Source organism: Dryobates pubescens, chromosome 4 (assembly GCF_014839835.1).
Source record: "Dryobates pubescens isolate bDryPub1 chromosome 4, bDryPub1.pri, whole genome shotgun sequence".
In the NCBI taxonomy this organism is placed as follows: domain Eukaryota; kingdom Metazoa; phylum Chordata; class Aves; order Piciformes; family Picidae; genus Dryobates; species Dryobates pubescens.
In genome coordinates this window covers 1588663-1614657 of record NC_071615.1, presented here as the reverse complement: position 1 = coordinate 1614657, position 25995 = coordinate 1588663, and the positions used below count along the sequence as shown (strand labels likewise).

General features: G+C 45.3%; 1 protein-coding gene across 2 annotated transcripts in view; it reads left to right on the top strand.

Moving 5' to 3' along the window:
• EPN2 (epsin 2) overlaps window positions 1–25995 on the top strand; it is a 48076-nt gene that overhangs the window by 18729 nt on the left and 3352 nt on the right. Inside the window, exons 2-7 of one of the 2 annotated variants that reach the window (XM_054180267.1) lie at window positions 5944–6717; window positions 18029–18141; window positions 19682–19774; window positions 20047–20203; window positions 24058–24234; window positions 25809–25901. In XM_054180267.1, coding sequence (XP_054036242.1) covers window positions 6123–6717; window positions 18029–18141; window positions 19682–19774; window positions 20047–20203; window positions 24058–24234; window positions 25809–25901 — 1228 coding nt within the window. In that variant the 5' untranslated portion in view covers window positions 5944–6122. The remainder of the gene's footprint in view (window positions 1–5943; window positions 6718–18028; window positions 18142–19681; window positions 19775–20046; window positions 20204–24057; window positions 24235–25808; window positions 25902–25995) is intronic. The other variant, XM_054180268.1, reaches the window with a different exon arrangement.

Genomic DNA, 25995 nt, shown 5'->3' with positions numbered 1-25995 from the left:
TATATGTTTACCTTCAGGCTGGTTATAAAGGGCATTTTATCAGTGCAGATTCCAGAGATCTAAATGGATGCTGAATGCCTCTACTTAGATGAATTTGTGTGGCTGTTACTTTGAACTAAGTTTATTAAGGACTTTGTGGCTTGGCCTCATTTCTGTGTTAGTTTTAGCAAGTTAAAGATGGTTTCCTGATGCAGATTGGATTTACTGAATTTAACCTCTTGTGAGACAGAGATGTTGAGAACTCCAGTCAAGAATAGAAGGAATTCTTCACATTGCATCTGGAAATGCATTGTGAAAGTTGATAAAATCTCAGCACCCTCACACCAAAGAATTTTCTCCTGTTCAGGTGGAACCTCCTGGGTTCCACTTGTGCCTGTTGCCCCTTGACCTGTTGCTGGACGCCGCTGGAAAGTGTCTGGCCCCATCCTCTTGTCCCCCACCCTTTACCTGTTGTTGATCATTGCTCAGATCCCCTCTGGGGCTGCTCTTTTCCAGGCTCAACAGCCCCAGGTCTCACAACCTTTCATCCTCACAAAGATCCTCCACATCTCTCAGCACCTTTGTAGTCTCCACTGGACCATCTCCAGTAGTTCCTTGTATCCCTTGAACAGGGGAGCCCAGGACTGGACACAATACTCCCTTGGCCTGCTGCTCACACTCTTCTTCATGCACCCCAGGAGGCCACTGGCCTTCCTGGCCACGAGGGCACAGTGCTGGTTCGTGGTGGACTTGTTCTCCACCAGCCCTCTCGAATACTTCTCTGCAGAGCTGCTTTCCTGCAGGCCAACCCTTCACCTGTACTGGCGCAGGGCCTTGTTCCTCCCCAGGTGCAGGAGGGGTTATGTGTACAATGAAACTATTGGAATAGGAAAAGGAAATGGGAGATTGCCGTTCAGGTTCCCTTTGATAGCATAGGTGAGTCACCCACTTGTTGTGTGTTTCCTTTTCTATCTATTTAAAGATGACAGGTTACTTTAAAAATGGCTTGTAGGGACCAAGCAAGAGAAAACGAGGAAGACTCATCTCAAGTGACGTCGACTAACAACTCCCTCTGTCCCTCAGCTTAACCTTTTAAAGCAATCTCCCCAAGCTGATGGCCTTTTCCCTGCTGTTAGAGAGGAACTGCAGCTTTAACCAGCTAGCTTTGCTTTCTGCTTCCTTTGCAACTGTGCCCTTCAAAATGCAAACTCAGATTTTTGCTGAGCTTGCAAGTGCATTGTACTGCCTTGTGGTTTGTTGTGAGAAGTTAATTCACTGAGGTCTGGAAAAATAAAAGCAAGCCTAAACTTTCCGTCTAAGTGTTTGATCACGCATTAGAAACGGTTCCTCACTTTGCTGCAGTAGGGATAGCTGGCTTTTTGATCCCTTGAGTCACAAGATAGGCTGTTAACAGCGCTCTAAGACCTGCAGTAATCGAGTGAAGTACTTCCTTTTTGTGGTTTGCAAGCAGAGCGTTTGTAAAGCAGGTATTGAAAGGTGTGCTGAGGATTACTGCTGCTGCCAAAGTTGTTATCTCGAGTATTGGTACAACTGGCTGAGGGGGATTAAAATGTCCATCTTCTTTCCACTCCAATCAGCCTCTGTGTTTTTAATGGAATAAATGGTCTTCAATGGATTAAAAGTAGACTAGGATGAGAAGGTGTGCCTTGCATCAAGAAAAGGGAAGAAGAGGCATTAACGTGATGCTTGTTGTCTTGAATCAAAGATGTGAAGGTAAAGGATCACCCCAGCACTAATGGGATGGTTTTCAGGCCTGTCACAGAGTAACAAGTGAGAACTTTAGTTTTCTGGAAGAGTAAAAAATGCTCATTTTACTTAATCCATTTTGTTCTCTTCTTGAAATGTTTGCTGGTTGTCCAAAGCACTACTCCAGGCTTCCTCTCTGCTAGTAGCCTTCTTCAGAAGCAAGTTTCCAGTTTGGGGAGTGGAGCTGCAGTGAATAGGGTCTTCTGCCTAAGTACTCCAGGCTCACTTGTTTTAGGGTGTAGCCTTGTTAGTAATTAGCTTCATAAATCCTAAACATGAACCTGAGTGCTACCCAAATATGAGGTTCTCTCCTTTGGGTCAGGCTTTGACTTTCATTCTTCTTTTTACCCTCACTTCACAGCAAAGCCAGGAATATTTTTCCTTCGTTGAGCTACATCCTCTATGGAGAGCACAGCAGAGCCTTGAGCCCTCCCACTGTTTGTTTAGACTCTTCTCTCATACCAGGTGCCCAGGTTCTTAATGTGTGTGATGTAGTTGGGCAGGAGTAAAGGCTCTTCTCTTTCGGGTGCTGCTTTTTGGAGCTTACAGCTTCATGTTGTATTTAATCAGCATCTTTAAAAGTGAGGCCACAGCTGGGTTGTTTCTGCTCCTCTCAGAGTCTGCCTAGCAGCAGAGCCTGTGACTCTGTTGTGCTGCAGCCTGGTCACCTTCCTGATGTGACAGAAAACAAACCACTGCTGAAAAGCTAATTTTCTGGGAGACCTTAAGTTGATTGGTTTTGCTGTGCTGTTGTGTAATTGTTACATTTGATGCAAGAGAGGGCACGGGGAAGCTGTTGGAGGGGTGGGAGGCTGCCGGGTTTGGTTCTGGCTTACAGTTAGCTGGGTATGGCATGTGAATTTGCACTCTGATTGTCCCTGTGCCTGCTGATGGTGTGATTAGGATTAATTCTTCAGGTATTTCTTTCACTGGCCAGGGTTGGTGTTGCTGAGGAGCAGTATTATGTTGCCAGGTACTGTGAGATTTTCCTTCCCAAATACCATGGGTGCTATTAAAGTGATTTTTGTTCTTTTGGGGTGAAGCTGTAATAAGTAATAAAACAAACTTCTCTTTTGTCTTTGGTTGGGGAGGTGCAGGTAGGTGAGGCATTGGCTTGTATAGTGTACAAAACCATTTTGGTGAGGCCTCTCATGCCTGGCCTTGAAAGAAACAAAACTCTCATGAGTCAAGAATGTTTTTAATAGATGTACAACGAGTTACGAGACGGGAAATGGGGTTAGGAGCAAGTGGCTGGTTCTCACAGTGAGAGGCTGTTCCCACTGAAGTGGCCTGCCAGAGATCACTGCTCTTGCAAACACTTTTCCAGATCACTTCTAAGTAATAGGGTGGCCAAACTGAACAGAGTAAGTCAAATTTGAAACAAATCTTGAATTGGAAGGAAGGCTGAAAGATTGAGACCTGCCGAGTGATAACAGTGGCAGGTGGAATTGCCTCAAGTGCATTGGCACAGGGAGCAGAGGTGACCCTGGTTTCATGTGCTTTGGCACAGCTGCCAAAAGGTAAATAGACTTTTAGAAAGTATTTGATAAAGAATGGGAAATCCTGAGCAGTAAGTGATTATACTGTGATACACACTTCTGTTGCTGCCAAATCTGAAACATGCAGTGCTTGGAGCTGTGTATATGTCAAGAAATGGGAGCGTAATATGTGCATGGGAAGACATCAGGCGTGGCTGAGACATGTGGAGCAGCTGCTAAATAGAGGGAGTGAATTTCAGGAGACCCTCAGGTCAGAAGCAGCTGGCCAATTTCTGAAGAATCATGAGTGACAGAACCTGAGTTTTGCTTGGGTTTTTTCATGAAATCCTACCCCCTGTCTACAGCCTGAGGAATAAATGCCCAAGTTTCTAGTGAACTAAAGGGTGTGGAGCGTGGGCACTGCACTGCTGTGTGCTTGCTGAGGGTGAAAAGAGAAATGCCTCCCAAGTGCCTTTAAAAAAGGGGTTGGTAGAGACACTGCCTGTTGCTGGCTGTAGAACCTGCACCGTAGGTTGCATCCAAGGTGCCTAAGCTGCTGATAAGGCAAGGTAATATATCTATATGTCTATTATTTTTTCATACCCTTTGTGTGAGAACTTGTGTCTGAAGATGTTTGGCTTGCTGGACTTTTGCTCAAACTGATTTAGGAGGGTTTATAGTTCTCAGGGGTTTGATTATTTTTTCCCCTCCATGATATTTACTGCTCTTCTCGTTGGATGCCAAGCTCGCTCCTTATAGGGAGGCTGCTTTCTGCTCTGGGACCAAATCATCAGTATGGTTGTGTTCATAATTAGATTGGCACTTATATCCTCTGCTGCCTTCAATTCTACCAGCTGAAGAAGTTACTGCCTGCAGCTAGTTCTTTATGACCATCTTTCTACCAGATGCTGCCACCTTCTTGGATAACTTGTTTCAGCTTTGGGAACTCAGTTTAATCCATGATTGACAAGAAGAAATGGTTTAGGATAAATAAGGGGGTCTGTGTTAAGTGTGGAGGTTATTGATGCCTCAGCTTTTGAGAGCATTGCATTAGGCAGTGACCAGATTTGGACATTTGGAGTGAAGCAGCAGACATGAGCACCTGAGAGGTTTTTATGCAGGATCAGCATTTTGTGATTGTGGGTTTATGGTGCACAACAAACCTGCATGCCCCAGGGCAAGATGCTGCCTTTTGTTCCTGTTGCTACCAGCTCTCTGAAAACAGATTGTCAGTTTTCTACACCTGGTTTTAGCTGCTGGGAGAAGACTGTGATGGATGCAGGGTACCTGAAGTTTAGTGTTGATCTCATTTAATTTTCTGTGATTTTTTTTTTTTTCTTTTCTTATATTCTGCCAAAAATTAGTGGAACAAAATAAACTACAGTAACTCACTGGAGCTGTAGTAGTTGTACTTGCCCACCATGCTTCTGCAGGGAGGGTACAACATGCCTTTAGGTTGAGAAGGTGGTTGTAGAGCTGCATGTTGGCTGTGTTGACACTTAATTCTGCTTTCATTCTAAATGGTAATTTGCAGAATGGTAACAACCCTTAGGCTTGAAATCTCTGCTTTACTTCTCTGCCTTTTGCAAGTGATGCTGCTGCCTCTTTGGTGTGTTTGGAGAAATATTATTAGAGGGCATCTTGAGTGTGGAAGCTCTGGTAATGTGATAAGTTCCCTTACAGGCTCAGGGCTTAGTGTTCATGCAACTGGTGAATCTCAAAGACTGTTGTGTGTTAAATAATAGCAAGATCTGCCAGTTCACCCAAGTAATGTACTCCAAAGCTTCACAGGCCTCTGCTTGCTGGAAACAGTGACCTTAAATAAATGGCTGCAACAGCTTTCTAGCTCCAGAGCTTGTGCTTGCATTCTCTTCTCAGTTATTTTGGTTTTACAATTGCATTTTCCTATAATGAAATAGTCTTCTGTGCTGTGCAAACCACACAGAGCAGAAGCTGTGGATTTGATGAGTGTTGTCAAATGCACAAAGTAAATACAGTTGGAAAAAAACCAAAATTCCCCTTTAATCTCCTTAGCATTAAAAGTGACCTTGAGCTGGAGTTCATCCTTCTGGTGTTGGGTTCTCTTCCCTGGTCCTCAGTGGACTGCAGAGCACTCTTGAAGGTCTCCACCCTGAAGATGAGAACTGAGTGTGCTTTGACCTTACCTGAAGGTTCAGACGTGGCTTGATTTAGTTTTTAGGAAGATCTGTTCTCTCAGTACCACGTAGGAATCTGCAGTTGTCAGTTGCTAGAGGGAAGCTTCATGGCTGCTAACCATGGAATGTCTAATGTAGTTTCTTCTCAGCTCTGCAAGCTGGGATTGCATTTCTGTCATCACACATTCTGGGTGGGTTTTGCCCTGTGGGAAACTAAACGCCTGAGTTATTGGGAAACTAAATCCAGAAGCAGTTTTCTGGACTTTGTTTCTGTTTTGCATTTGCATCAGCCTGGAGAGCTTCCTGCTTTAGCAGGTCAGATTTTCATCTCCAGTGTTCAGTATCTACTTGGGAGAAGAACAAGTTGCCCCCAAAGAAATTGGTCGAGAAAATTCATCAGTTAACTCTAGCAAAACATCAGAGTCCCAGCGTCCCGGCAGGGACTTCTGGGCATCACTTGGTCCAACCCTGCTGCTAAAGCTAATTTCTGTGTGTCGATTGCTTTCCACGTGGGAACAATTAAAGACACAACCCATGTTCTTTTGTTCTCTGTCCTCACCCAGGTCATGATTCTCGCGTTCTCGTGTCGCTCTCTGGAAGAGGGGAAATGATTGTAGCGGGACGCGCGACAAGTACGCCACTGACACGGAGCCTTCGCCGTTCAGAAACGTTCCTAGCGGAGCAGATCTAGCTCGGTTCTCTTTGTGTTCTGGAGTCTGTCTTGGTCAAAAGGGAACTAAAAATGACAAGTTCGGCTCTCAGGCGGCAGATGAAGAACATTGTCAACAATTACTCAGAGGCCGAAATAAAAGTTCGGGAAGCAACCTCGAACGACCCCTGGGGTCCCTCCAGTTCGCTGATGACCGAAATAGCAGATCTGACTTACAACGTTGTGGCCTTCTCTGAAATCATGAGCATGATCTGGAAGCGCCTGAACGACCACGGCAAGAACTGGCGCCACGTCTACAAGGCCCTGACTCTGCTAGACTACCTGATCAAGACCGGCTCCGAGCGCGTGGCGCAGCAGTGCAAAGAGAATATTTTTGCTATCCAGACGTTGAAAGATTTTCAGTACATAGACCGGGATGGTAAAGACCAGGGCATCAACGTCAGGGAGAAGTCCAAGCAGCTGGTGTCCCTCCTGAAGGACGATGAGCGACTCAAGACGGAGAGGGCCCAGGCCCTGAAGACCAAAGAACGCATGGCTCAGGTGGCCACCGGAGTGGGCAGCAATCAGATCACCTTTGGCCGAGGCTCCAGTCAGCCAAATCTATCCACCAGCTATTCGGAGCAGGAATATGGAAAGTCTGGAGGATCCCCAGCGTCCTACCATGGCTGTAAGTACAAGCAACCGTGCACAAAAAGTCTCTCCTCTTTTTCTTTGAGAGATTTTGTACTGCTGTTAGAGATGAGGGTAAGTGGTGCCTGCCAGGGGGATTGATGTGCTGATGCTGACTGCAAGGGCTTTTTGCGGTGGCTGAGTCTTTGCAGGTCTGTTCCATGGCACTAGTATCGCTTCAAATGCCTGGTTAAATATTTGTTTTGGAGAGAATGTGTGTTGACACAAATCAATTTTCAAAGTGGTTGTTTGCTGTCAGTTCCCAGAGGTGGTGTTGTCCAGCTGCTTTTGTGAATGTCTTCCAGCGTTTGAGGTGATGGGCCCCAGCCTCAGGAGGGAGATTGTGAATGAGGGTGTTGTGGTTCTAGTTTTAAAATGAGTGCTTGAAAACTTGAATCCTTTATGGTTTAGATAGAATTCAGGGAAAAAAAATAGTAGAAATACAGAGTATTTCCTGCATCCTTCTGCTATGTTGTGTTGCTGCTATTTTACTTTGGGAAGAGTATCGGAATCCAGTTTCCTTCGTTTGCTCAGCAGTTCCTTCACCAGTGATGTTTTGAATGTGTCTGTGTTTGTTTACACGATCAGCATTTGGTATGCAAGTATCACTACAAAATACTTTATTTCATCCTTAAAATAATACAGTGATGTGGGAAGAGCAGATTCTTTCTAGCACTGCTTGGGGGAACTCCCTGTCACGTTAGGAAGAGGCCTGGTTTGGCACTAAATCCTTCTTAATATAAGTAATGACCTGATGAAAGCTGCTTTGGCTGGAGTGCCAGTGGTTGTGGTCTAATTCTGAAGGAAAATCTTTGCTTTAAATGAAGGCTTACAGTGTGTGGAGGTCTGTAACTGAGCCAGTGTGGTGAATCGATTGAGCACTGCTTCGAAGAACCTGAAGTTTGTTGTGTCCTGTCCCCCAAAGCTCTCCTTAAATGCTGAATAGGATGGTGTCAGTCCCCTGGCATGCACAGACATTTTAGGAGGAAAACAGTAGGAGGAAGCAGATCAAATCAAGGTAGGATGAAGAAAATCTCTGTCCATTGAGTGCTGTGGAGGGGAGCAGGAGAAACGATTTCTTTTTTCCTCCTCTCCAAAGAAAGTATTTTGAGGGTGGAGGGTTCAAAAACACTTCATAAAGATTTCAAGTATGAGAATTTTTATTGTCTCCTAGTCAGCAATGGAATGTAACCAACATACCCCCATGCTTGAGCACTGGTTCAGTGTGAGAGTTTGAGGAATCCTGCAATGTTTTGGTTGGACAAGACCTTTAAGATCATTGAGCCCAACCATTCTCTAACTCTACCTACTCTAGTGCTAAACCATGTCCCTCTGCAGCACATCTGCACAGCTTTTAAAGCCCTCCAGGGACAGAGATTCAGCCACCTCCCTGGGGAGCCTGCTCCAGTGTTTGAGAACCCTTTCAGTCAAGAAGTTTCTGCTAATACCCAACTTAAACTTCCCCTGGTGCGACTTGAGGCTGTTTCCTTCTTATCAGTCGTTACTATGAAGAACATTTCTGTTTATTATCACAGCCCTTTTTTTCTTCTGAGGTCAGGAGATCTCTGTGGGCTCTAACAAAAATCCTTAACTTGGGAGCTGGCTTGCAATCCTGTTGTTTTCATCCTAATGCTGCTGGGCTGCAGTACTAGTCACTAAGGTATGCTGAGCACACCTTTGGTTTGTTCCACAGGGTTATTACTTCATCAGCTCTTAACTTTAATTAGTGTGTAACTACTGTTTGTCATGTTAAATGCTACCAGAGGCTTCAAACTATTCCACACAGCAAGGCTTGAGCAATGCAGGGTGTGTTTGCAAGTTGTTTCTTGGACACTTGAAGGATTTTGATGGGGAGTGAGGTTTCAAGGTTTGGTTGTTCTGTCAGTGCAGTGTTGATTTACTGCACGCTGTCATTTCCCTGCCTGTGCCTTTGCTCTGCATCTCTATTTGCAGAGTTGCTTTTGAGGTAAGGGTTTCTTAATCTTTTTTTTTCCCCTCCTCCCCCATAAGTATGTACCTAAGAGGCTTTAGAAATCTCAGGCTGCTTTTTTACTTCAGGTTCTTCCTCTGTTTTTGACTCTCATGGACTTAAATTATCTGTCAGGAAAAAAAATACAGATGGTTGTTAGGCTTCGTGATCTGTATCTTGTGAAATTTAACTATGTTTGGGTTTCTTTGTATGCTTGGATTTGTTATAACAAAGCTTTGCTTCCAATAATGGAAAAGTTTATGTAGAGATGTGTCCTTTTATCCTCGGAAATGATGAAGGGGTTTCATCAAAATGCAGACATTTCATCTGTTACATAAATGTGGGGTTATTCTTGTGCCTCCTACAGTTAATGGAAATGATGCTTTTCATTATTTCAAGTGAAAGAGATTGTCTCAATCATTGTTTTCTTTTAGGCTGTAACAAGCCCTTTCTTTTGTTCTGAAAACATGGATTTGGTAAAATCTGTAGAAGACATTGTGATGCCTGGCTCCTGGGAAATGCTCTCCTTACAGCAGCTCTGGGATGCTGCTGTTGTATATGCTGGTAGAGTTGTCTTTCATTCCTCTGAGCCTTTGAAGAGGAGATCAGAGGCATTTAGATGTGCAATCTATAGCATGAGATTTGCCTATTAAAAATGTACATCCACCCTCTTTGTTTGCTATTCCACGTGTCTGATTAACATCCAAACACAGAGTTTGTAACAGCCTTTAAACCATTTCTCAGACTTCTGGAGCATTTTTCTTTGTTCTGTGCTGGATGCAATGGTGGGAGATGCAGGTTTTGAGAATCCATTCCCTTTTGGCTATACAATCTCCCCATTTTTGATACTTTCCTGCAGAAGAGCTGGCTGGAAGAGCTTAATAGCTTCTCCAGGAGAGATCACAAGTAACTTCAGTGGATAATGTGTCTGGGTTGTGCCTGAAGGATCTCTTCCCCCTTCTGTCAGTTATGGAAAGTGCAATACTGGAGCAGCCACTGGGCCCTTTTTTGTACTCTCATCCTTCAGAGTGTTGAATTAGCTGCACTGTGCATCTCTGGCTGTAAACATTGCAGTGCTCAGATTGCTGCTTAAGCATCTCTGTAGCTTGTATCTCACAGTGCATTTAAGAATTGGGTTTTGTGTTTGGTGCTGAGCCAGAAAGGTTTTTGTTGTAGAGTTGCTGGTCTTTGTGTCCCAAATTTATCCTTTATGAACAAATAAAAGCAGGACTGATAGCCCATGTAGTGTGAGAGAATTCAAGATGGAAAAAGATCTCTTAACTGCTGTACCATCATCCCTCACTGCTGTAGGCAAGGCATGCTGGCAGACAAGGCCATTTTCCCCAGTTTCCTTGCAGGTATTTTCATTTCATCTCTAACAGCCCTTTAGAAACTGTGGAAAATGAAATGAAGAAGCCTGATAGTTCTTAATAAAAAAAAACCTTTCCCCCAAAGCTTTGCCTTTAATGACTTTGTTGGCCCTGAAGCTTTCTGCACTGTAAAGCTTGTACAATTCTGTTCCTGGCTATTGGTGGAAACATTTGTACCAGTATGGTTTTGCTATCTAGTCTGGTAATCTGTGAATGGGAGCCAAGAGAGATACTGTAAAGCTAAAAGCAAATAGAAAGCTCCTCCCAGCCTCCATTTTGTCAACAATTGCTGTCATACTGGGGACAGTTGGCAACCTTACAGCTTTCAGCCAGGGGCAATTGAGGCTTGGATTAAGAGCAATTAAATATTTCATCACAAAGCACGTAAAAAGGTTTTATTTACTTTGGAGAATGTGTAAATGTTGCAGAGTTGCATGAGATCTGATAGCAGGTTTTATTTCCCCTTTATTAGGGGAATGTGCTTATGTGGTGCTGAAACTAAACCTGCTCAGAAGAGGAAGGAATATAAGGCTCATATTTGAAATATTTTGGATAGATCCCTACCTCTGATCTGGCTTTGAGCCTAAGTACTGTCTTTATGCTAGATGTTAGTCACTCATGTTTGAATGCTTCAGCCTCTTGTTCCTAGCCTTGTTTTATCCACAGCTGCCAGTGACCACTTAAATAGGATTCTGGATTTAGGGCTGCACAGGGAGAAGTAGGCTGTGCTTAATATAGTCCTCTTAAGTCTGAACTCTGTGCTGGTTCAAGCCTGGGAGTGCCTTTGTGAGGGTTTGCTGGTCCTAATAAAGTCCTTCATTGAAGAACTATCTTTTTAAAGTGCTCTTTCAGGAGAGGCTTACACAGGAATATTGATATTACTCTGTTGCTATGCTGAAGCACAGAAGCAGCATAACTTGGTACTGTGTGGCTGGCAAGTTAGGGGACTTGCAGCATGCTGTGCTCGAGCACCTTGGGCCTGCAGAATCTTCTGGGAGATGTGACAAGAATGTAGGGACTGAGAGTACCTTGTTCTTTCCTGACTGTTCTCTTCAGCAGAACACTCCAGACTGTCACTGTTGAGCTGTGGCTGCTTAGGAAGCAATGTGTCATTTGCTGTGGCTGGGGTGATTAAGGAAGGCAGAAAAATGATAGGGAAATGCTGTACGTGGAGGGAAGTGCCTGGCAAAGCCAATTCCCTGGTGCTCCTGCCCCCAGAAGATCATGTGTTTGAACTTGGCTTCAACTTTGAAGGATTGCTGGAGAGTGCTGGTCCTCTCCTTGTATTGCCTTCATGTTTAAAACCAAGTTTACTGAAGCCCAGCTTATTAAAGAGGTCCTATCCTGTGATGCTTAACCCAGGACCTACCTGTGTTATCTCAGGCCATACACATCCTTTGGCCATCAGCTGGCTTGGGTGGCACTTAGAAACACTGGCAGAGTGGGACTGGTATGTTTAAGGTCCTGATGGCATTGACACAAGTGTAGCAGCATAGGGAACGAGGTGGCATCCAGAGTCTGGCCTCGTTTTAGAGGAGCACCTCACCTGGAGGTTGGCTGCTTGACTCAAATCAGAGTCATTCAGTGTATAGTCTGTCTGACAGAGAATTGGTGAAAGTGGACTGGAAAGGGCTTTGATGGATGCTGGGAAATGCCAGGGCTGTTTAACCTTACCTGGAAAGATTTTGGGAGCAGTTTTTCTTTAGCTGAAATAATGGGGTTTGATATTCCCAGTGGTTATTCACATTAAGTTGAGTCATTATTTAAGAACAGTTCTGTAAAGCATCAGCAAGTCTGTGTTCACTCATCTGTTTCAGCCTTGTCTCTCCTCTTTTGCTAGGAGTAGAAAATACTTCAGAGGAATTACTGATTTGGGTTTGAGACTGCAGGAAATTCCTAACCCTCCTGTTTGTAAAGGCTTTTTGGTAATCTCTTCTGCATCATTTCAAGGTGGAATACATCTCTGACCTTTCATTTTAGTCAGAGAATATCACGGAATCCCAGCATGGTGGGGTTGGAAGGAACCTCTGGGAATCATCTAGTCCAACCCCACTGCCAAAGCAGGGTCACCCAGAGCAGCTTGCCCAGGATCACAGTGTCCAGGGGGCTTTGGAATCTCCATACAAGGAGACTTCACAACCTCTCTGGGCTGCCTGCTCCAGGGCTCCAGCATTTCTGCAGCAAAGAAGTTTCTCCTCCTGTTCAGATTGAACTTTCTGGGTTCCAATTTGTGCTGCTGCCCCCCATCCTGCCACTAGGCACCCCTGAAAAGAGTCTGGCCCCATTCTCCTGCTCCCCACCCTTTAGTTCTTGCTGAGCTTTGAGAAGATCCCCTCTGGGGATCTGTACTTCAGGCTGAACAGTCCCAGGTCTCTCAAACTTTGCTCCTCACAGAGGTGCTTCAGTTCCCTCAGCATCTTCCAAGCCCTAGAATGTCTGGCTTATCCTCCAGCCATGAATCTGGATGAGTTGCCTGGATAATTTCTGTAGATAGAAGTGTTGAAGGGATTTGGTAGGCTCCTGTGTTACCTGCCTGGTGTCAGTTGAGCACTGGGTTTAATCCTTTTACCATACTTTTATTCATCTTGTGCTCTAAGTAAAGGTGGGAGGTGCCATTGGTGTAGCTTCTGTAGCTGCCAGAAATGATCTGTGTCTGCTGAGGTGAGTGTAGGGATCACCTGAGAGAGAGAAAATGCTCTTTAACCAAACCAAGCCTCAAGGATTTGTTTAGTTCCAAATGAGTTTCCAAAGTGCTGTGTCTGCTGCTGTGCAATTGGAAATCATGGAGTAAAGCTGATCAGCAGCTCCACCTTGTCATGTCAATAGGTGCTGTTAATTCTTGGCTTCTATTTGAAAAGATCTCTTTAACTCCCAGTGGAAAGGTGGATCACATGGTTCCTTGTAGATCAAACAGTTTGCACATGCCCTGTCATAATTGGAGAGGTTAGATTGGCTTTTTCAGAGTCTTCATCTTTAGATAGTCTTTCATTTGAGGAGTAACAGATGGCATCCCTGCTTGTTTCCCCAGAGAACTGCTCTCAGTTTGGAAGTTCTTACCTTCATATTTTTCTAATTTTTCACATCAGCCTGGGTTTTGTCTCCCTTTGTAGGCATACTAATTGGAGGAGGGAGCAGCTTTGCTTTCTGAGCAGGTGTGAGTAAGAGCTGAATTCTGTCCTGAGGAATGTCACCTGCAGGTGATAAAGCTGGGGATTAATTTCCAGGGTGCTCTGTGCCATCGCTTGGGCCAGAGTGACATTTACAAAACAACAGCAACAAAAAGCCACCCAGCAGACCCAGTGCACACTTCTGCATGACAATATTGAGTCTCTTTTTTTTCCTGTGTGCTGGGATTGATTTTTTGTTGTTGTTGCTGCTAATGTAAGGAAGCAGTAATTCAGCTTTCTGGGTGTGTACACTTCAACTCCTAACTTAACCAAACCTATAGACCCCTGCAGAGGGTTTTTAATAGAGCCAAAATACAGTAAATTACCCATAGATGTGTATGAGAGATGTCATCACCTGTACCAGACAGATGGTGGAGCAGGATCCTGCTTTAGTGATTAACTGAGGCTGGAAATGATTTCCTCCTGCTGCAGCTTGAGTCGTGTAGAGAAGAGAGCCTGTCCTGGTAGCATCTCTCCCTGCAGCAGCAGAGCCCCACAGGGCTGGCTTCTGAGGAGGGCCAGGATCTCCAGATTCTCAAAGCAGCCACAAAAGCAGGGCTTAGCAGGTCAGAATTGATCTATTGAGTCCCATCTTACATAAACGTCTGAGTTAACTGTCATGTGCTGTGGGATAAGAGATGCTTTGTGTGGCAGGGATACTGTTCCTGAGGCAGTAACCTTGCTGCTGAGTCCCTGCGATGAAAACATCAACGCAGGAGCAGGCCGGTGGAGGAGGGCAGTCGCAGTGCTGTGGGAGTGTAGGAGTGCAGCTGGGGGCTAAACCATGTCAGGTTACTACCAAGAGCAGTATTTTGAATTTCTCTGGGACTCATGGAATGCTGTGGGTTGGAAGGGACCTCTAGATGCCATCCAGTCCAGCTCCCCTGCAGTTAGCAGGGACATCTTCAAGTGGAACAGGTCTTTCGGAGCCCAGAGCAGTGTGGCCTGGGAATGGGCAGCCTGGGCCACTCTTTCACCACCCTCAGTGTAAAAAAATAATAATCTAGATCTAGTCTAAATCTCTCAGTTTAAAACCATCAAAAGTCTGTCCCCATCTTTCTTGTACACTCCATGAATACTTAAAGTACTGAAAGGCCACAGGAAGGTCTCCTCCCTGAAGCCTTCTCTTCCTCAGGCTGAACAACCCCAACTATCTCAGCCTGGCCTCACAGCAGAGGGCTTCCAGCCCTCACTTCATTGCTGTGGCCTCTGTTGGCCCTGCTCCAACAGGTCCCTGTCTCTCCTCTGCTGAGGACCCTTAATCCTTTTTCACATAACATGCTGGCAGCTATTGAGTGTAGATAGTTTTATAACCACTGCAGAAGCAACATTTTTTTATCAATTATTTTTTATGTGAAGCCCAAGGAAGAATTTCAAATTGACAATTTTCTCCTTTTCTTCCTAAGATGAGCACTAAAGGGCCTTTTAGAGTTGATAAAACCAAGCAGAATGAATTGCTGGAAAGCCCAAAAGTGAAAAGAAATAAGCTGTATCCGTGAGACCCCTTATTATCTGTGTGCCCATCCCAGAGCCTCTTGAATGCTGGGCTCTGTTGGGAGCCCTGGGGTCATGGAGCTCCCTGCCAAATCCAGCCTGCCTTTCCCTTGCCTGGCTGGAAGGCAGAGCCCATCATGGGAAGGCAAGAAAAGTATTTGGAGTAAGATGCAATCCCTGCTTCTTGCAGCATTTTAGTGCAAAAGCTGTTAAAAGCTGGATGGGGCAAGTGCTTTGAGTGAGTAGTTCTTCATATGGAAAGGGGAGGAAAATCAACAGAGTGAACTCATTTTAAGTCATTGTGCCAGATCGTTTTAAGTCCATTGTTGTTGTGGAATGTCAACAGAGATGGAAAAATCCTGTATGAAAGGTGCAGGAAGTCACATTCTTCCCCATGATTGCAGTTAAAGAAAGAGAAGAGCAGAAGGTACCTGCCTGATGGTAGTCCTCTTGCCATCTGTTCTCAGGTGACTCTTGTCTCCTTTTCGGGAGAGATTCCAAATCCACCTGGACATTGTGAACCTGGGCAGCCTGCTCTGGAAGCCCCTGCTCAAGCAGGGGGACTGGACTGGATGATCTCCAAAGGTCCCTTCCAACCCTCACCATGCTGGGGTTCTGTGACTGTTGGTGTCCCATTTGTATGCTTATCTAGCCCTGGGTTTAAGCCAGTTATGACTCTTTCCTTCTAGAATTCCTGCTGGAAAGCCACTTCTTTCTGTCTCTCCAATGTAATCATGGTCAGTTTCTTGCCCTTTGTCCTAAATATGTTTTCTCCCTAGTCTTTGGAAGCCTGATGGAAACCATAAACTGCTCAATCTTCTCTTTTGTAAAGATAAGCAGGTCAAATACTCTCTGTACTCAGAAGGGAAGTATTGCCCCACCTGTTCTCTTTTGAAATCATCTCCCTGGGATTTGAGTGTCTGGTCCTGCAGTTGGTGTGTTAGAGGAGCTCAGTAGTGCCGAGCTTGGTGATAGTTTTAGGTTGGTGCCCAGGAGTTAGCTTGTGGTTTAATACTAAAGAAGGTTCTCTGTCACTTGCAGTTGGTGCCTTCAAGTAGCAGAAGGTGGTTGCTACAGGAATAATTTCTCATTTCACTTCTCAGTCGTCTTTGAAATACTCCAGTTTCTCCTCCTGCTTTGACAGTTTCTCTTTGCAACCAGGTCTAGTGGGAGGTGTCCCTCCCCATGGCAGGGGGATTGGAACTAGATCTTTAAGGTCCCTTCCAAGCCATTCTATGATTCTATTTTAGTACTTACACTCTCCTCTGTTTAACAGAAACATCCTATTTAGTATCAAAGGGCTTTTCTGAGTCCATGTGGATGTACTCAACTACTTTTATTTTGACTGACAGATCAGAGAAGGATCTCAGTATTTCTGTCCTGGGCTACCTTTGATAATCTCATGCTGAGTTTTGTTTTGGTTTTCATTCTCTTTATTTCAGTATTTAAGACTATTGAAGCTTTACAAACACATAAAGGTTGCATTTTCCATGCTGTCAAACATCCTCTTGTCTGAAGCCCAGTTTATTCCTCCCTTAAGTCTACAACAGTCCATATAATGTATTGGAGAGCCTGTCTGTGGCTGTTGGAGCAAAAACCACCCAGTGATGCAGGCTAAATTTAGATGCTTTATATCTAAATAAATTAAGTTTGAAAAGTAATAGAAGTGAGGTGTGAGTAACACTTATATGAAGAAAAGAGCTGGTCTGGGTGGCTCAAAAGCTTCAGGATCAGCACAACATGGAAGAGTCATTTTGGGTGATAAATGAATTTGTCACTTCAGGGGAAAAAAGTGGGATGGGATGGCACATTTGAAAGTCATTCCTTCTTCCCAAAGTCACCTTCCTGCTGCATGAGAGGGAAGGTTGCAGGTTTTATTTTGTAATACTTGGTGGCAGTCAGGACTGGGGAGTATCTGGAGGATTAAAGTAGTGGCTGGAAAAGTTGGTTTTAAAGTGACAGTTGGCAAGGTAGTCTTTACAAGCCCAACTGAGCTGTTAAAGAGGAACTGGATTTCTTTTGAGCTTGACACACTGGTTTAAAAATACAGTTCCTCTTTATTAAATGTCAGTATGTATTTTGCCAACCTGATTATCATTGCAGCCCTTAACCACAAGCTTCCTTGCTGGAGTAAGACAATTTCTGTGTAAATTATTTTGATGCTAGAGAATTATCTGAGGGAGTGAGCACAGAAAGAGTTGAATTACTCTCTAGGGCTAAACCTACTGGTGGTGTCCTATTGGGGTGGGAATTTTTGTGTTCTGCTGTAGTAAAAACAGAACTGCAAGATGATTTGTGTATGAAGAAGTTGTATTTGAGCTGTCAAGCTTGACTGTTACTGGAGGAGGAGGAGGGTAGATTACCAGCTAATAGTCATCTTCATCCAAAGACAGACCAACAACAAAAGCCAGACAACCCCCACAACTTCTGTACCAAACTTTTCTTTTTCAGCAGGGAGAATGGTACAGTATTGCTGTAAATTTGGAGCATGAATAGCTGGCTTGTTTGTACTCTGAGCCTCTTTAACAGTCAAGAATAGTTCTTTATCTGTCCCATTAAGACTGTATTATTTTACAGAGGAGTGGGTGGTATCCAGTTTTACCCTGACACTGGCCAACTCCCAGCAAATCCTTATGGACTTGGGAAGATGTAGGAAATGTCAATAAATGTTTGTCCTGAACAACTAATACTGTAGCTTTTTTGAGTTGGTGTCCTGCCCCTTGTAGCTCTGATAGCTAAGGCGGTGCATCCAGCGTTCTTTGGTGATTCTTCTTGATCCTGCATCCCCACCAGCACAAAAAGCCTTTGTTTTGCAGGATGGAACTGTCTTGCAAAGTTTTGCATGCTCAATTGTCCAGGCTGGTTAACCTCAGCATTAGTAGGACCTTTATCTGCTATGGGTGAGGGAGCTGCTGGTGCTTGGGTGAGGGAACTGCTGGTGCTCAGCAAGTTGGTGGTCCCTGTCACCCAGGGAACCTGTTGCTGTGCTGGAGACCTCTCAGAATGGCTATGTGAAAGTTGGGGGGGTGGTCTGCTCAGATAATGAGACCTGATGCCATGGAATCATAGAATGGTTTGTGTTGGAAGGGATGCTAGAAGTCTAGTTCCACCCCCCTGCCATGGGCAGAGACGCCTCCTACTAGACCAGGTTGTTCAAGGCCCTATCCAGCCTGGCTTTGAGTGGCTCCAGGCTTGGAACCTCCACAACTTCTCTGGGCAACCTTTTCCAGTGCCTTGCCACTCACCTTGTGGTAGGACATATCTCTTCATTGTTGGGTGTGTTAAATGTGGTGGGTTTTGTCTCCACAGCTACATCCCCTCGAGTTTCCTCGGAGCTCGAGCAGGCTCGGCCTCAGACCAGTGGGGAGGAGGAGCTCCAACTGCAGCTGGCGCTGGCCATGAGCCGAGAAGTGGCGGAGCAGGTCAGTTCCCGTGTAGGTTTTCCAAAGTGCCCATGCTTTCATAGCTGAGTCTACAATCCTCTTTGCTTTGGTGCTGTGGCTTGTTTGGTTGGTTTTTTCCAATGGCAGCTTGGCTTTGCTCCAGGTGGAATAGGGGGAGAGAAAGCAGAAAGGCCATTTGGGAAGATGTTACTCTCTTATATGCTGTTTAAAATCTCTCTTTCTTAAAGTAACTTCAGCCTCCGAGCTGTTGAGACTAGTGGAAGATGACAGTCACTTTGCAAAGAAGACTTGGTGTGGGAGGATGTTAATCAGCACATTACTGAAGATGTTTTCAGTGAGGAAGCACTGAAAACATGACTAGTCCTGAAAGCCTTCATTAACGGGGCCAGCATGAGCAGTGTCGGTGGATTCTGGTTACAGTGACAGGTTGAGTGATCTGTGCGCTGGGTAAGATTGTCTGGAGCAGAAGGGTGACCTGGCACAAACTTCTAGAACATGTGCAGAACCTGGTTTAAAAGACTGGATGAACTGATTCCTCATCTTACCTCCTGGGTTATGTTACTGTGTTAACTTTTAGGAGGCTCATTGTGGATTTGGAGTAAATGCTGTAGCTGTGGATAAGGTTTATTGCATGTTAATGTCTAACAAAGTTATTGAATCTCAGCTGCGAGTGAAAATTGAAGTCAGCCATGCTGAGTGCCTGTAACGTTTTAGAGGCTTCCTGTTGCAAGATTAGTTTGCTGCTGGATGTTGAACATTTGTATCTCTGTGCTTGGAAAGGGGAAGCTACCATCCAGTAAACTTTGTCATTATTGAGCAATGAAGTGAAAGAATCTCAAAATCAGAGTATCAGTTGAAATAGCTTAAACCAAAAATCACCAGGGAAATTCCAGCTGGGGGATTAGTCAACTTCTGAAGAACGTGATGCAGGCAAAGATACTTAGAGCAGTTAGATGTACCACAGACATGGCAGTCTAGGTGTTAACAGCCTACAAAACATGCATGGAGGTAGCTAAGTGATTTCACTTCTTTCTAACAGTCACGTCAGGAGCAGAGGGAAGCTGAAAGAAGGCAGGAGAATTAAAGTTCAAATGCCTGTGTCCTTCAGTGGTGGTTTGAATGCTCATCACCGTAATTTGGAGATGGGCTATTGACTTTCTTTTGAAGTCCTGTGGTGCTTCCAGCGTTGAATTCTGGAAAGAACATTTCCTTTGTAGCTTTCCCATGAGGAGGAAAACTACAGGAGGGTAAACTTCAGTCAGGCAAATCGATCCAGTCATGCTGGTGGGTGTTAGGGAGTCAGGGTGCTCCTGGCCTCTGTTTGAGGCAAGAATCACCAGCAATCCTTTCCCCTCTACTTGTGCTGTGTGTGCAAGTTCCAGCGAGCAGTCCTGGCAGTCCCCCGGCAGGTGCCTGTGACGCATCGCTCTTAGGGCGGCAGGGAACAGCGCCAGGCCTTCCCTGGCAATGTCCTGCCCAGGGGGCTAGGCACCAGGAGGGAGCGAGCCGCCCAGCCTAGGCTAACGGTCTATATCAACAGTGTTGATTTCCTTTGCAGGAGGAGCGCCTCAGACGCGGAGATGATCTGAGATTACAGATGGCTCTGGAGGAGAGTCGCAGAGACACAATTAAAATTCCCAAAAAGAAGGAGGTAGTGCCTTCGCCTAAGAAACTCCTGGTTGTGCTGCCAAAAGCTGAAAAACAGTAACACAACATAGCTTAATGACTGAGCTCTTTTATGCTGCTGGGATGGCTTTGTTGTATAGCTTAAAGCTGCTTCCGTGCGGGTTAACTTTCAAACTACTAGTCAATGCAGGTGTATAAAAGGAAAAAAATTCATAATAAGTGCTTCTTCACTCTCATGGGTTTTGTCTTCCAATGGGTGATGCTCTTGATTAAAGCTCAGATTCTTCCTGCCCTCAGCACACCACTCTGCTGGACCTCATGGATGCCCTGCCCTCCTCGGCACCCGCCCCGCCAAAAACGGAGCCTTGGGGACCTCCCGCTGTTGCAAACCAAACCGATCCTTGGGGAGGATCCACAGTTGCAGCTACTGCCTCTGACCCCTGGCAATCATTTGGTAAGAGTAAACTGCCAGCAGAAATGCTTGCTTAAAAGATTGTGCATTTTCATGTGGAGCTCTTCAAAGTAGCTCAGCGTCTTAGGTCATGCTGGATAGTGATCTGTTCTGACTGTGTCCCCTGCCCTAGGTCTAACCTTCCTCTAACACATTTCCAAGCAGAAACAAATGGAAGTTGCACTCTTCTTCCTGAGGTTTAAGCAGCTGGGTTTTTCCTCTGTGCATTTTGAATCTTAAGAAAGCTTGAGTGAAGCTTCAGCTGTCTCTATACAGCAAACCCAACTTGTTTCAGGACGGGGGAAGGCTCAGGCTTTGTCTGCTGCTTGTGCCCAGTGTCATGGGTTGCCAGTAAGGCAGGATGCTGTGGTTAGGAAGATTGTAGGTCTGAATTAACTACATCTTTAATTGCTCCTGGTGAAATGCAGTGTGTTACACCCTCAGGACCAAATGGATTAAAGGCTGCAAATGGACATCTGTATACTGAGCAACAAAAAAAGAAACATGGAGGTTGCCATTTTAAATCCTCACTGAGTTTCCTCAGCTTTTGATTGTAAAGCTGTGGCATCTTGCTGAAGTGAAAGAGCCAGTGCTTCACCTCTTGAGGAGCAATTAAGCTTCTTTCTGTGTTTGCTTTTGTGTGTGCTACTGCCTGGGTAGTGTGCTGTGGTCTGGGTTAGCCAAAGGCTGTCCAAGGAGTTACTCTATTGCATAAGAAAGTTGATGGTTCCTCCTCTTTGCCACAGCTGTGGAATTGGAGCTGCCAGTCTTTTTATCATTATTATTATTTGGCTTTGGAGTCTTTCTTTCTTTGTTTTGAGGGGCAAGGGGTTTCTGTGCAGGGGGAAGCTTTTTCATGAGGGCCAACAGCTTAGTTCTGTCAGTTTTGCTTCAGGCTGATGATTCTATGACCTCCACTCTAAAGTGCTTCAAAGTCATTTGCATTAGCATTCAGCACACCACAGTCCAGACTCCTGATGAACATTCTGAAGCTTAATAATGAAATGCAGGCTTTACTTATTTATTTATTTCCCCTCCTCCTGGTGACATTAAAGGCACCTACATAGCTGCTGGGCCACCTGTGGTTCATTGTTCTAAATGGAATTTCTTTAGTGATACACTGCAAGCATGAAATCAGAAAGTCCAAGTTCAGTGCCTTCAGGCTGCTGAGTGTATTTTTCTGTGGTTAAAAACCAAAATGCATCTTGAACCTTGTGCTCAGTAGATCATCCTCTGACAAGATTTTCCTTGCACCAGTGGCAGCTGTAGCAGTTCCTCCCAGTGGCTTCCAACTTTATTAATGCCATAGAGCAGCTCCTTGTTCCAGCTTGCTGGTCATGTGGCCCCTGAGGATAGTCTTGAAGGTGTATGATGTATGAATTTAACTGCCAATAAGAGTGACTCATTAAACTGTACTTCTCAGATCCTGCCTGTGCTTTGGCATTTCAGGAGAGATAATGGAAGCTAGGGGAAGGTATCTTCCCAAGTGCTCTCATTTTGTGCTCTCTTTATGAGAGAAAAGGCATTTTGGAAAGCTGCTCTTAGGGGAAGTGCTGTCATTAGCATTTCTTGTGTGGCATTGCTAGGAGCTCAGCACTGAGGGTGGATAAAAGAAATGTAAGTATCCCTGTGGGAATAGTTGGGCTTGCTAGGGGAATTGTAGCATTTCCTTCCCCAAAGCTGCAGCAAGACCATGCTGCCTGTGGATGAAATGAAGACCAAGATCAAATTGGGATTTCCACTCCTGTGTAGTGTTGCACTGATTGCCAAGGCTGCTGTAGCATCACAGAATCACATTGCTTGGAAAAGATTTGTAAGATTGAGTCCAACCATGTTCCTCAGCACTGCATCTCTGCCTGTTTGAAACACCTCCAGGGGTGGGGATTCAACCCTCTCCCTGGGGAGTCTGTTCAGTGGAGAAGTTTCTTCTGCTAGCCAAACCTAAACCTCGCTTGGTGCCACTTCAGGCCATTTGCTATTGTCCTGTCACTTGTTACTAGGCAGAAGAGACCAGCCCCAACCTTGCTCCAGTCTCCTTTGAGTGACCTGTAAAGGGTCAGAAGAATCATAGAATCAATAAGGTTGGAAAAGACCCCAGGGATCATCAAGTCCAACCTGTCACCCAGCACCTCCTGACTGACTAAACCACGGCTCCAAGTGCCACGTCCAATCCCTTTTTGAACACCTCCAGGGATGCTGACTCCACCACCTCCCTGGGCAGCCCATTCCAATGGCCAACAGAAGGTCTCCCCCTCAGCCTCCTTTTCCCCAGGCTGAACCCAGTTCCCCCAGGCCCTCCTCAGAAGACCCTGTGATGCCAGGGGCGTTCGTGTGTAGCGTTAGAAATGAAACCAATGTTCAGTTACGGCTTGAAACCCAGACGGGGATGAAAGAGAGCAGCCGTGTACTGCGTGGATGATGCTGTCCTGCCCTTGGGTTATACAGTTGTGCTTCTTCAGCAGTTAAACCATGCCTGGCTGAGAAGCTTCACTGGGAAGGGGCAATGTTTGCACGTAGCGTTTGACTTGACGGCGACTGAGCCCCGCGGAGCCGCGCAGGATGTGCGCGTCGAGTCCCAGCTTCCCCTTCCCGCACGTTCCTGCTCTGATAAGCCAGGACAGTTTCATTTCATAGTAGAAGGAAGAAGGGGTCACCTAAGCTGAAAAGCAATAAATTAGTAGGTTGGAGAGGAAGAAGAAAAAAAACTGTCAGGAAATTGTACATAGCAAGGCAAGGTTTTTTTCTCTTTCCTCCTCCTTTTCCTTTGTCACTTAATTTGTCACTTCACAGTAAGCAGCCCTAACCTTGTGCACACTCTGAAGCTGTTTGGTCACCAGAATTTGTAGGAATGAAGAGTTTCAGCATCTTAGAATAGAATTAACTAGGTTGGAAAAGCCCTTGGAGATCAAGTCCAACCTATCACCCAGCACTATCTGATCAACTTGGTGCCATGCTTTAGTTGATCCAAGCTCCTCTTAAACACCTCCAGTGATGGTGACTCCACTTCCCTGGGCAGCACATTGCAATGGCCAATCTCTCTGTGAAGAACTTCTTCCTGACACCCAGCACAGCTTCTTCCTGACACCTCCCCTGGCACAGCTTGAGACTGTGTCCTCTTGTTCTATTGGTGGTTGCCTGGCAGGAGAGCCCAACCCCCACCTGGCTGCAGCCTCCTTTCAGGTAGTTGTAGAGAGCAGTAAGTTCTCCCCTGAGCCTCTTTTCCAGGCTAAGCAACCCCAGCTCCCTCAGCCTCCCCTCACAGGGCTGTGCTTCAGACCCCTCCCCAGCTTTGTTGCCCTTCTCTGGACACCTTCCAGCAGCTCCTCCTGAAGATACAGGTGTTGGGTTTAAAAAAGAGCACAGAGGAAGAGAAGTCAGTGGGCAGCTTAGCTCTGTGTCAGGATGAGTCCTTAGAAATGGGAACAAAAAGCACAATTAGCTCGAGGGAGCTGATTATAAATAACAGTATGGTTAAAAGAGTTTGACAGCTGTTCCCTTTGAGCCTTGCAGATTGCCTTGTCCAAGTCTTCATATTGTGTATTACCTACATTTTACACAGAGGCTTTTTAGAATCCTCCTTACCCCTGAGTTCATAAGGGTACCCTAGCTTTTGGTCACCTTCAGACAGGTCTTGCCATGTTGGTGGCAGTGTATGTTCTGGCTGGAACTGCAGGTTTGACAGAGTTTACTTGTGCTGTTGTTTTTGGTGTGTGTGACACAGATGCTGAGGCTTTCCAGCATTCCTGATGTTGAGTTGCTTCTCCTATTTCAGTTCAATACTCATTGACATGAATGGATCAGAAGAGAGATCCAAAGGGAACCTCACTGACGTGTGTTCCTGCTGGCTCTTCTTGCAGGTGCCAAACCAGCTGCTTCTGTTGACCCCTGGGCAGCACCAGCAGGATCCACCACAGCTCAGCCTCTGTCCAAAAATGTTGACCCTTGGGCTCCTGCTCAGCCATCTTCTACTGCAGCAAAATCCTCTGTGGATCCTTGGGGACCAGCACCTGCAAACAAACCTCTGTCTACTTCTGGTGAGAAACAGACTCATCCCACATCTGTATTGTTTGAGTAGTGGAGGTGAAATCTGAATGATTTTCTTGCTGTGGTTAGTCAAAAGAAGTAATGTGCTGAGCAATTTGCAGAGCTGGTCTGTAAAATAAATGGCAGTTGTAACAGCTAGCAGCAAAAAGAGCTTTAGATGTAATTGCTCTGACTTGGAGCTCTGAATTCACCTTGCTGCTTTGTGCTCTGTCCCTTCCACGTTCTTTTATTGCTCTGTGTGGATGTATGCTGAGCACTCACAACTGCTGCTGCAGTTGGATGGTTAGATGGACTTTAGTTAGACAAGGCCTTAATTTCTGGAAATGAATGATGCTATAATTTTACCTTTCATCGTGATCAATAGCTGTGCAGATGGAGGTCTCCCCAGATGTAGATTGAGAGGTGGAGCAGCTCCGTGCTGGGAGGAGACGTTTAGAGGTGCAAATGAAGGTTTGCTACTTGAGAGGGAGGGTGTGAAAGCTATCCCTACGCTGTTGTTGCAAGATGCAGAAGGTGCTGATGTAATTGGCCAGTCTCTCTGTGACTAATGCAACCTTGATGAATCTTAATACCTGCTGTTTTCACATGGGCTCCGTGGCTAAATGCATCCAAAATGCATTTTTTCTGCTGGTCATTCATCTCTGTATGTAATAAACAAAGGGATCTGAGCACTGCAGAAATTAGTGCTGCCTAATCAGCTTTTCACTGGGCAAAGGGCAATAACTGGATGCTTATGGGAGTGATTCTTCAGCTGTGGTGGGTCTTTGTTCTGGATAAGTGGCATTGTTGTACATAATTTTTACTCATTCTGATGGGTTTGTCTTTTTATGCTCTGTGTTGAGCTGAGTCTCTGCCTTCATTTGCTTGAAATGTATTGAAGGTTGAAACTAAATTAGAAAAACACTTCAACAGGAAAAAAAATGTATGTGTGTGTGGGGGGGAACTCAAAAGCTTTTCAGATGGCTGTTCATTTAGGTGTGGTTTTTCTTCCTCAATTTTGAGGTAAGGTTGTGTTGACATTTTGAAGATGTTCTGTGTTCATTGGTTGCAAAGTATGGGCAAGCTTTAGCTAACAGGCCCTCACCATCTCTACACTGCATAGATAACCTTTTCTGTTGCATTCCTCTTCCTTTTAACTTTGGAAGCAGAAAGTCAAATCACCACTGAAGCTGCAGCAATGCTGTGTTTGTCTTTGGGACTGTCTTCAGAGGTGTGTTTTACTTGAGGGCTGATTAACCCACTTGATAGTTCAGGCTGTAAATTCAATGCTGTTCTCTCCTTCTGCAGCCATATATCCCTGTCTGTACATAGAGCAGACACCCAGTAAACCCCAGCCTGCTGAGGTGTGCCTCACCCTGCTTTAAAAACACCCTGCTCTGATTTACTTGTCCTGTGGGACAGGACAGATCCTTCTCCCTGTGTGTCAGTAAGAGTAGGAGCACTTAGGCTGCCCTGGATCCTGACCGAGTGGCTTCTGGGTGACATGACTGAGCTAGAACAGGCTCAGGTGTGTGATGCATCCCACGGTGTGTTACTGACAGGGCTGTCTTGTTGTTTTGAACAGGAAGTACATCTTTTGACCTCTTCAGTAATTTGAATGGTACAGTTAAAGATGATTTTTCTGAATTTGACACACTTCGAACTTCCAAAAAGCCAGGTATGAATCCAGTTCTTAGCATGTGGCCAGGCTGGGTGTCAGGCTCAGCAGCAGATGTCTCTGTTCTGGAATGGTATTTCAAACCCAAAGACAT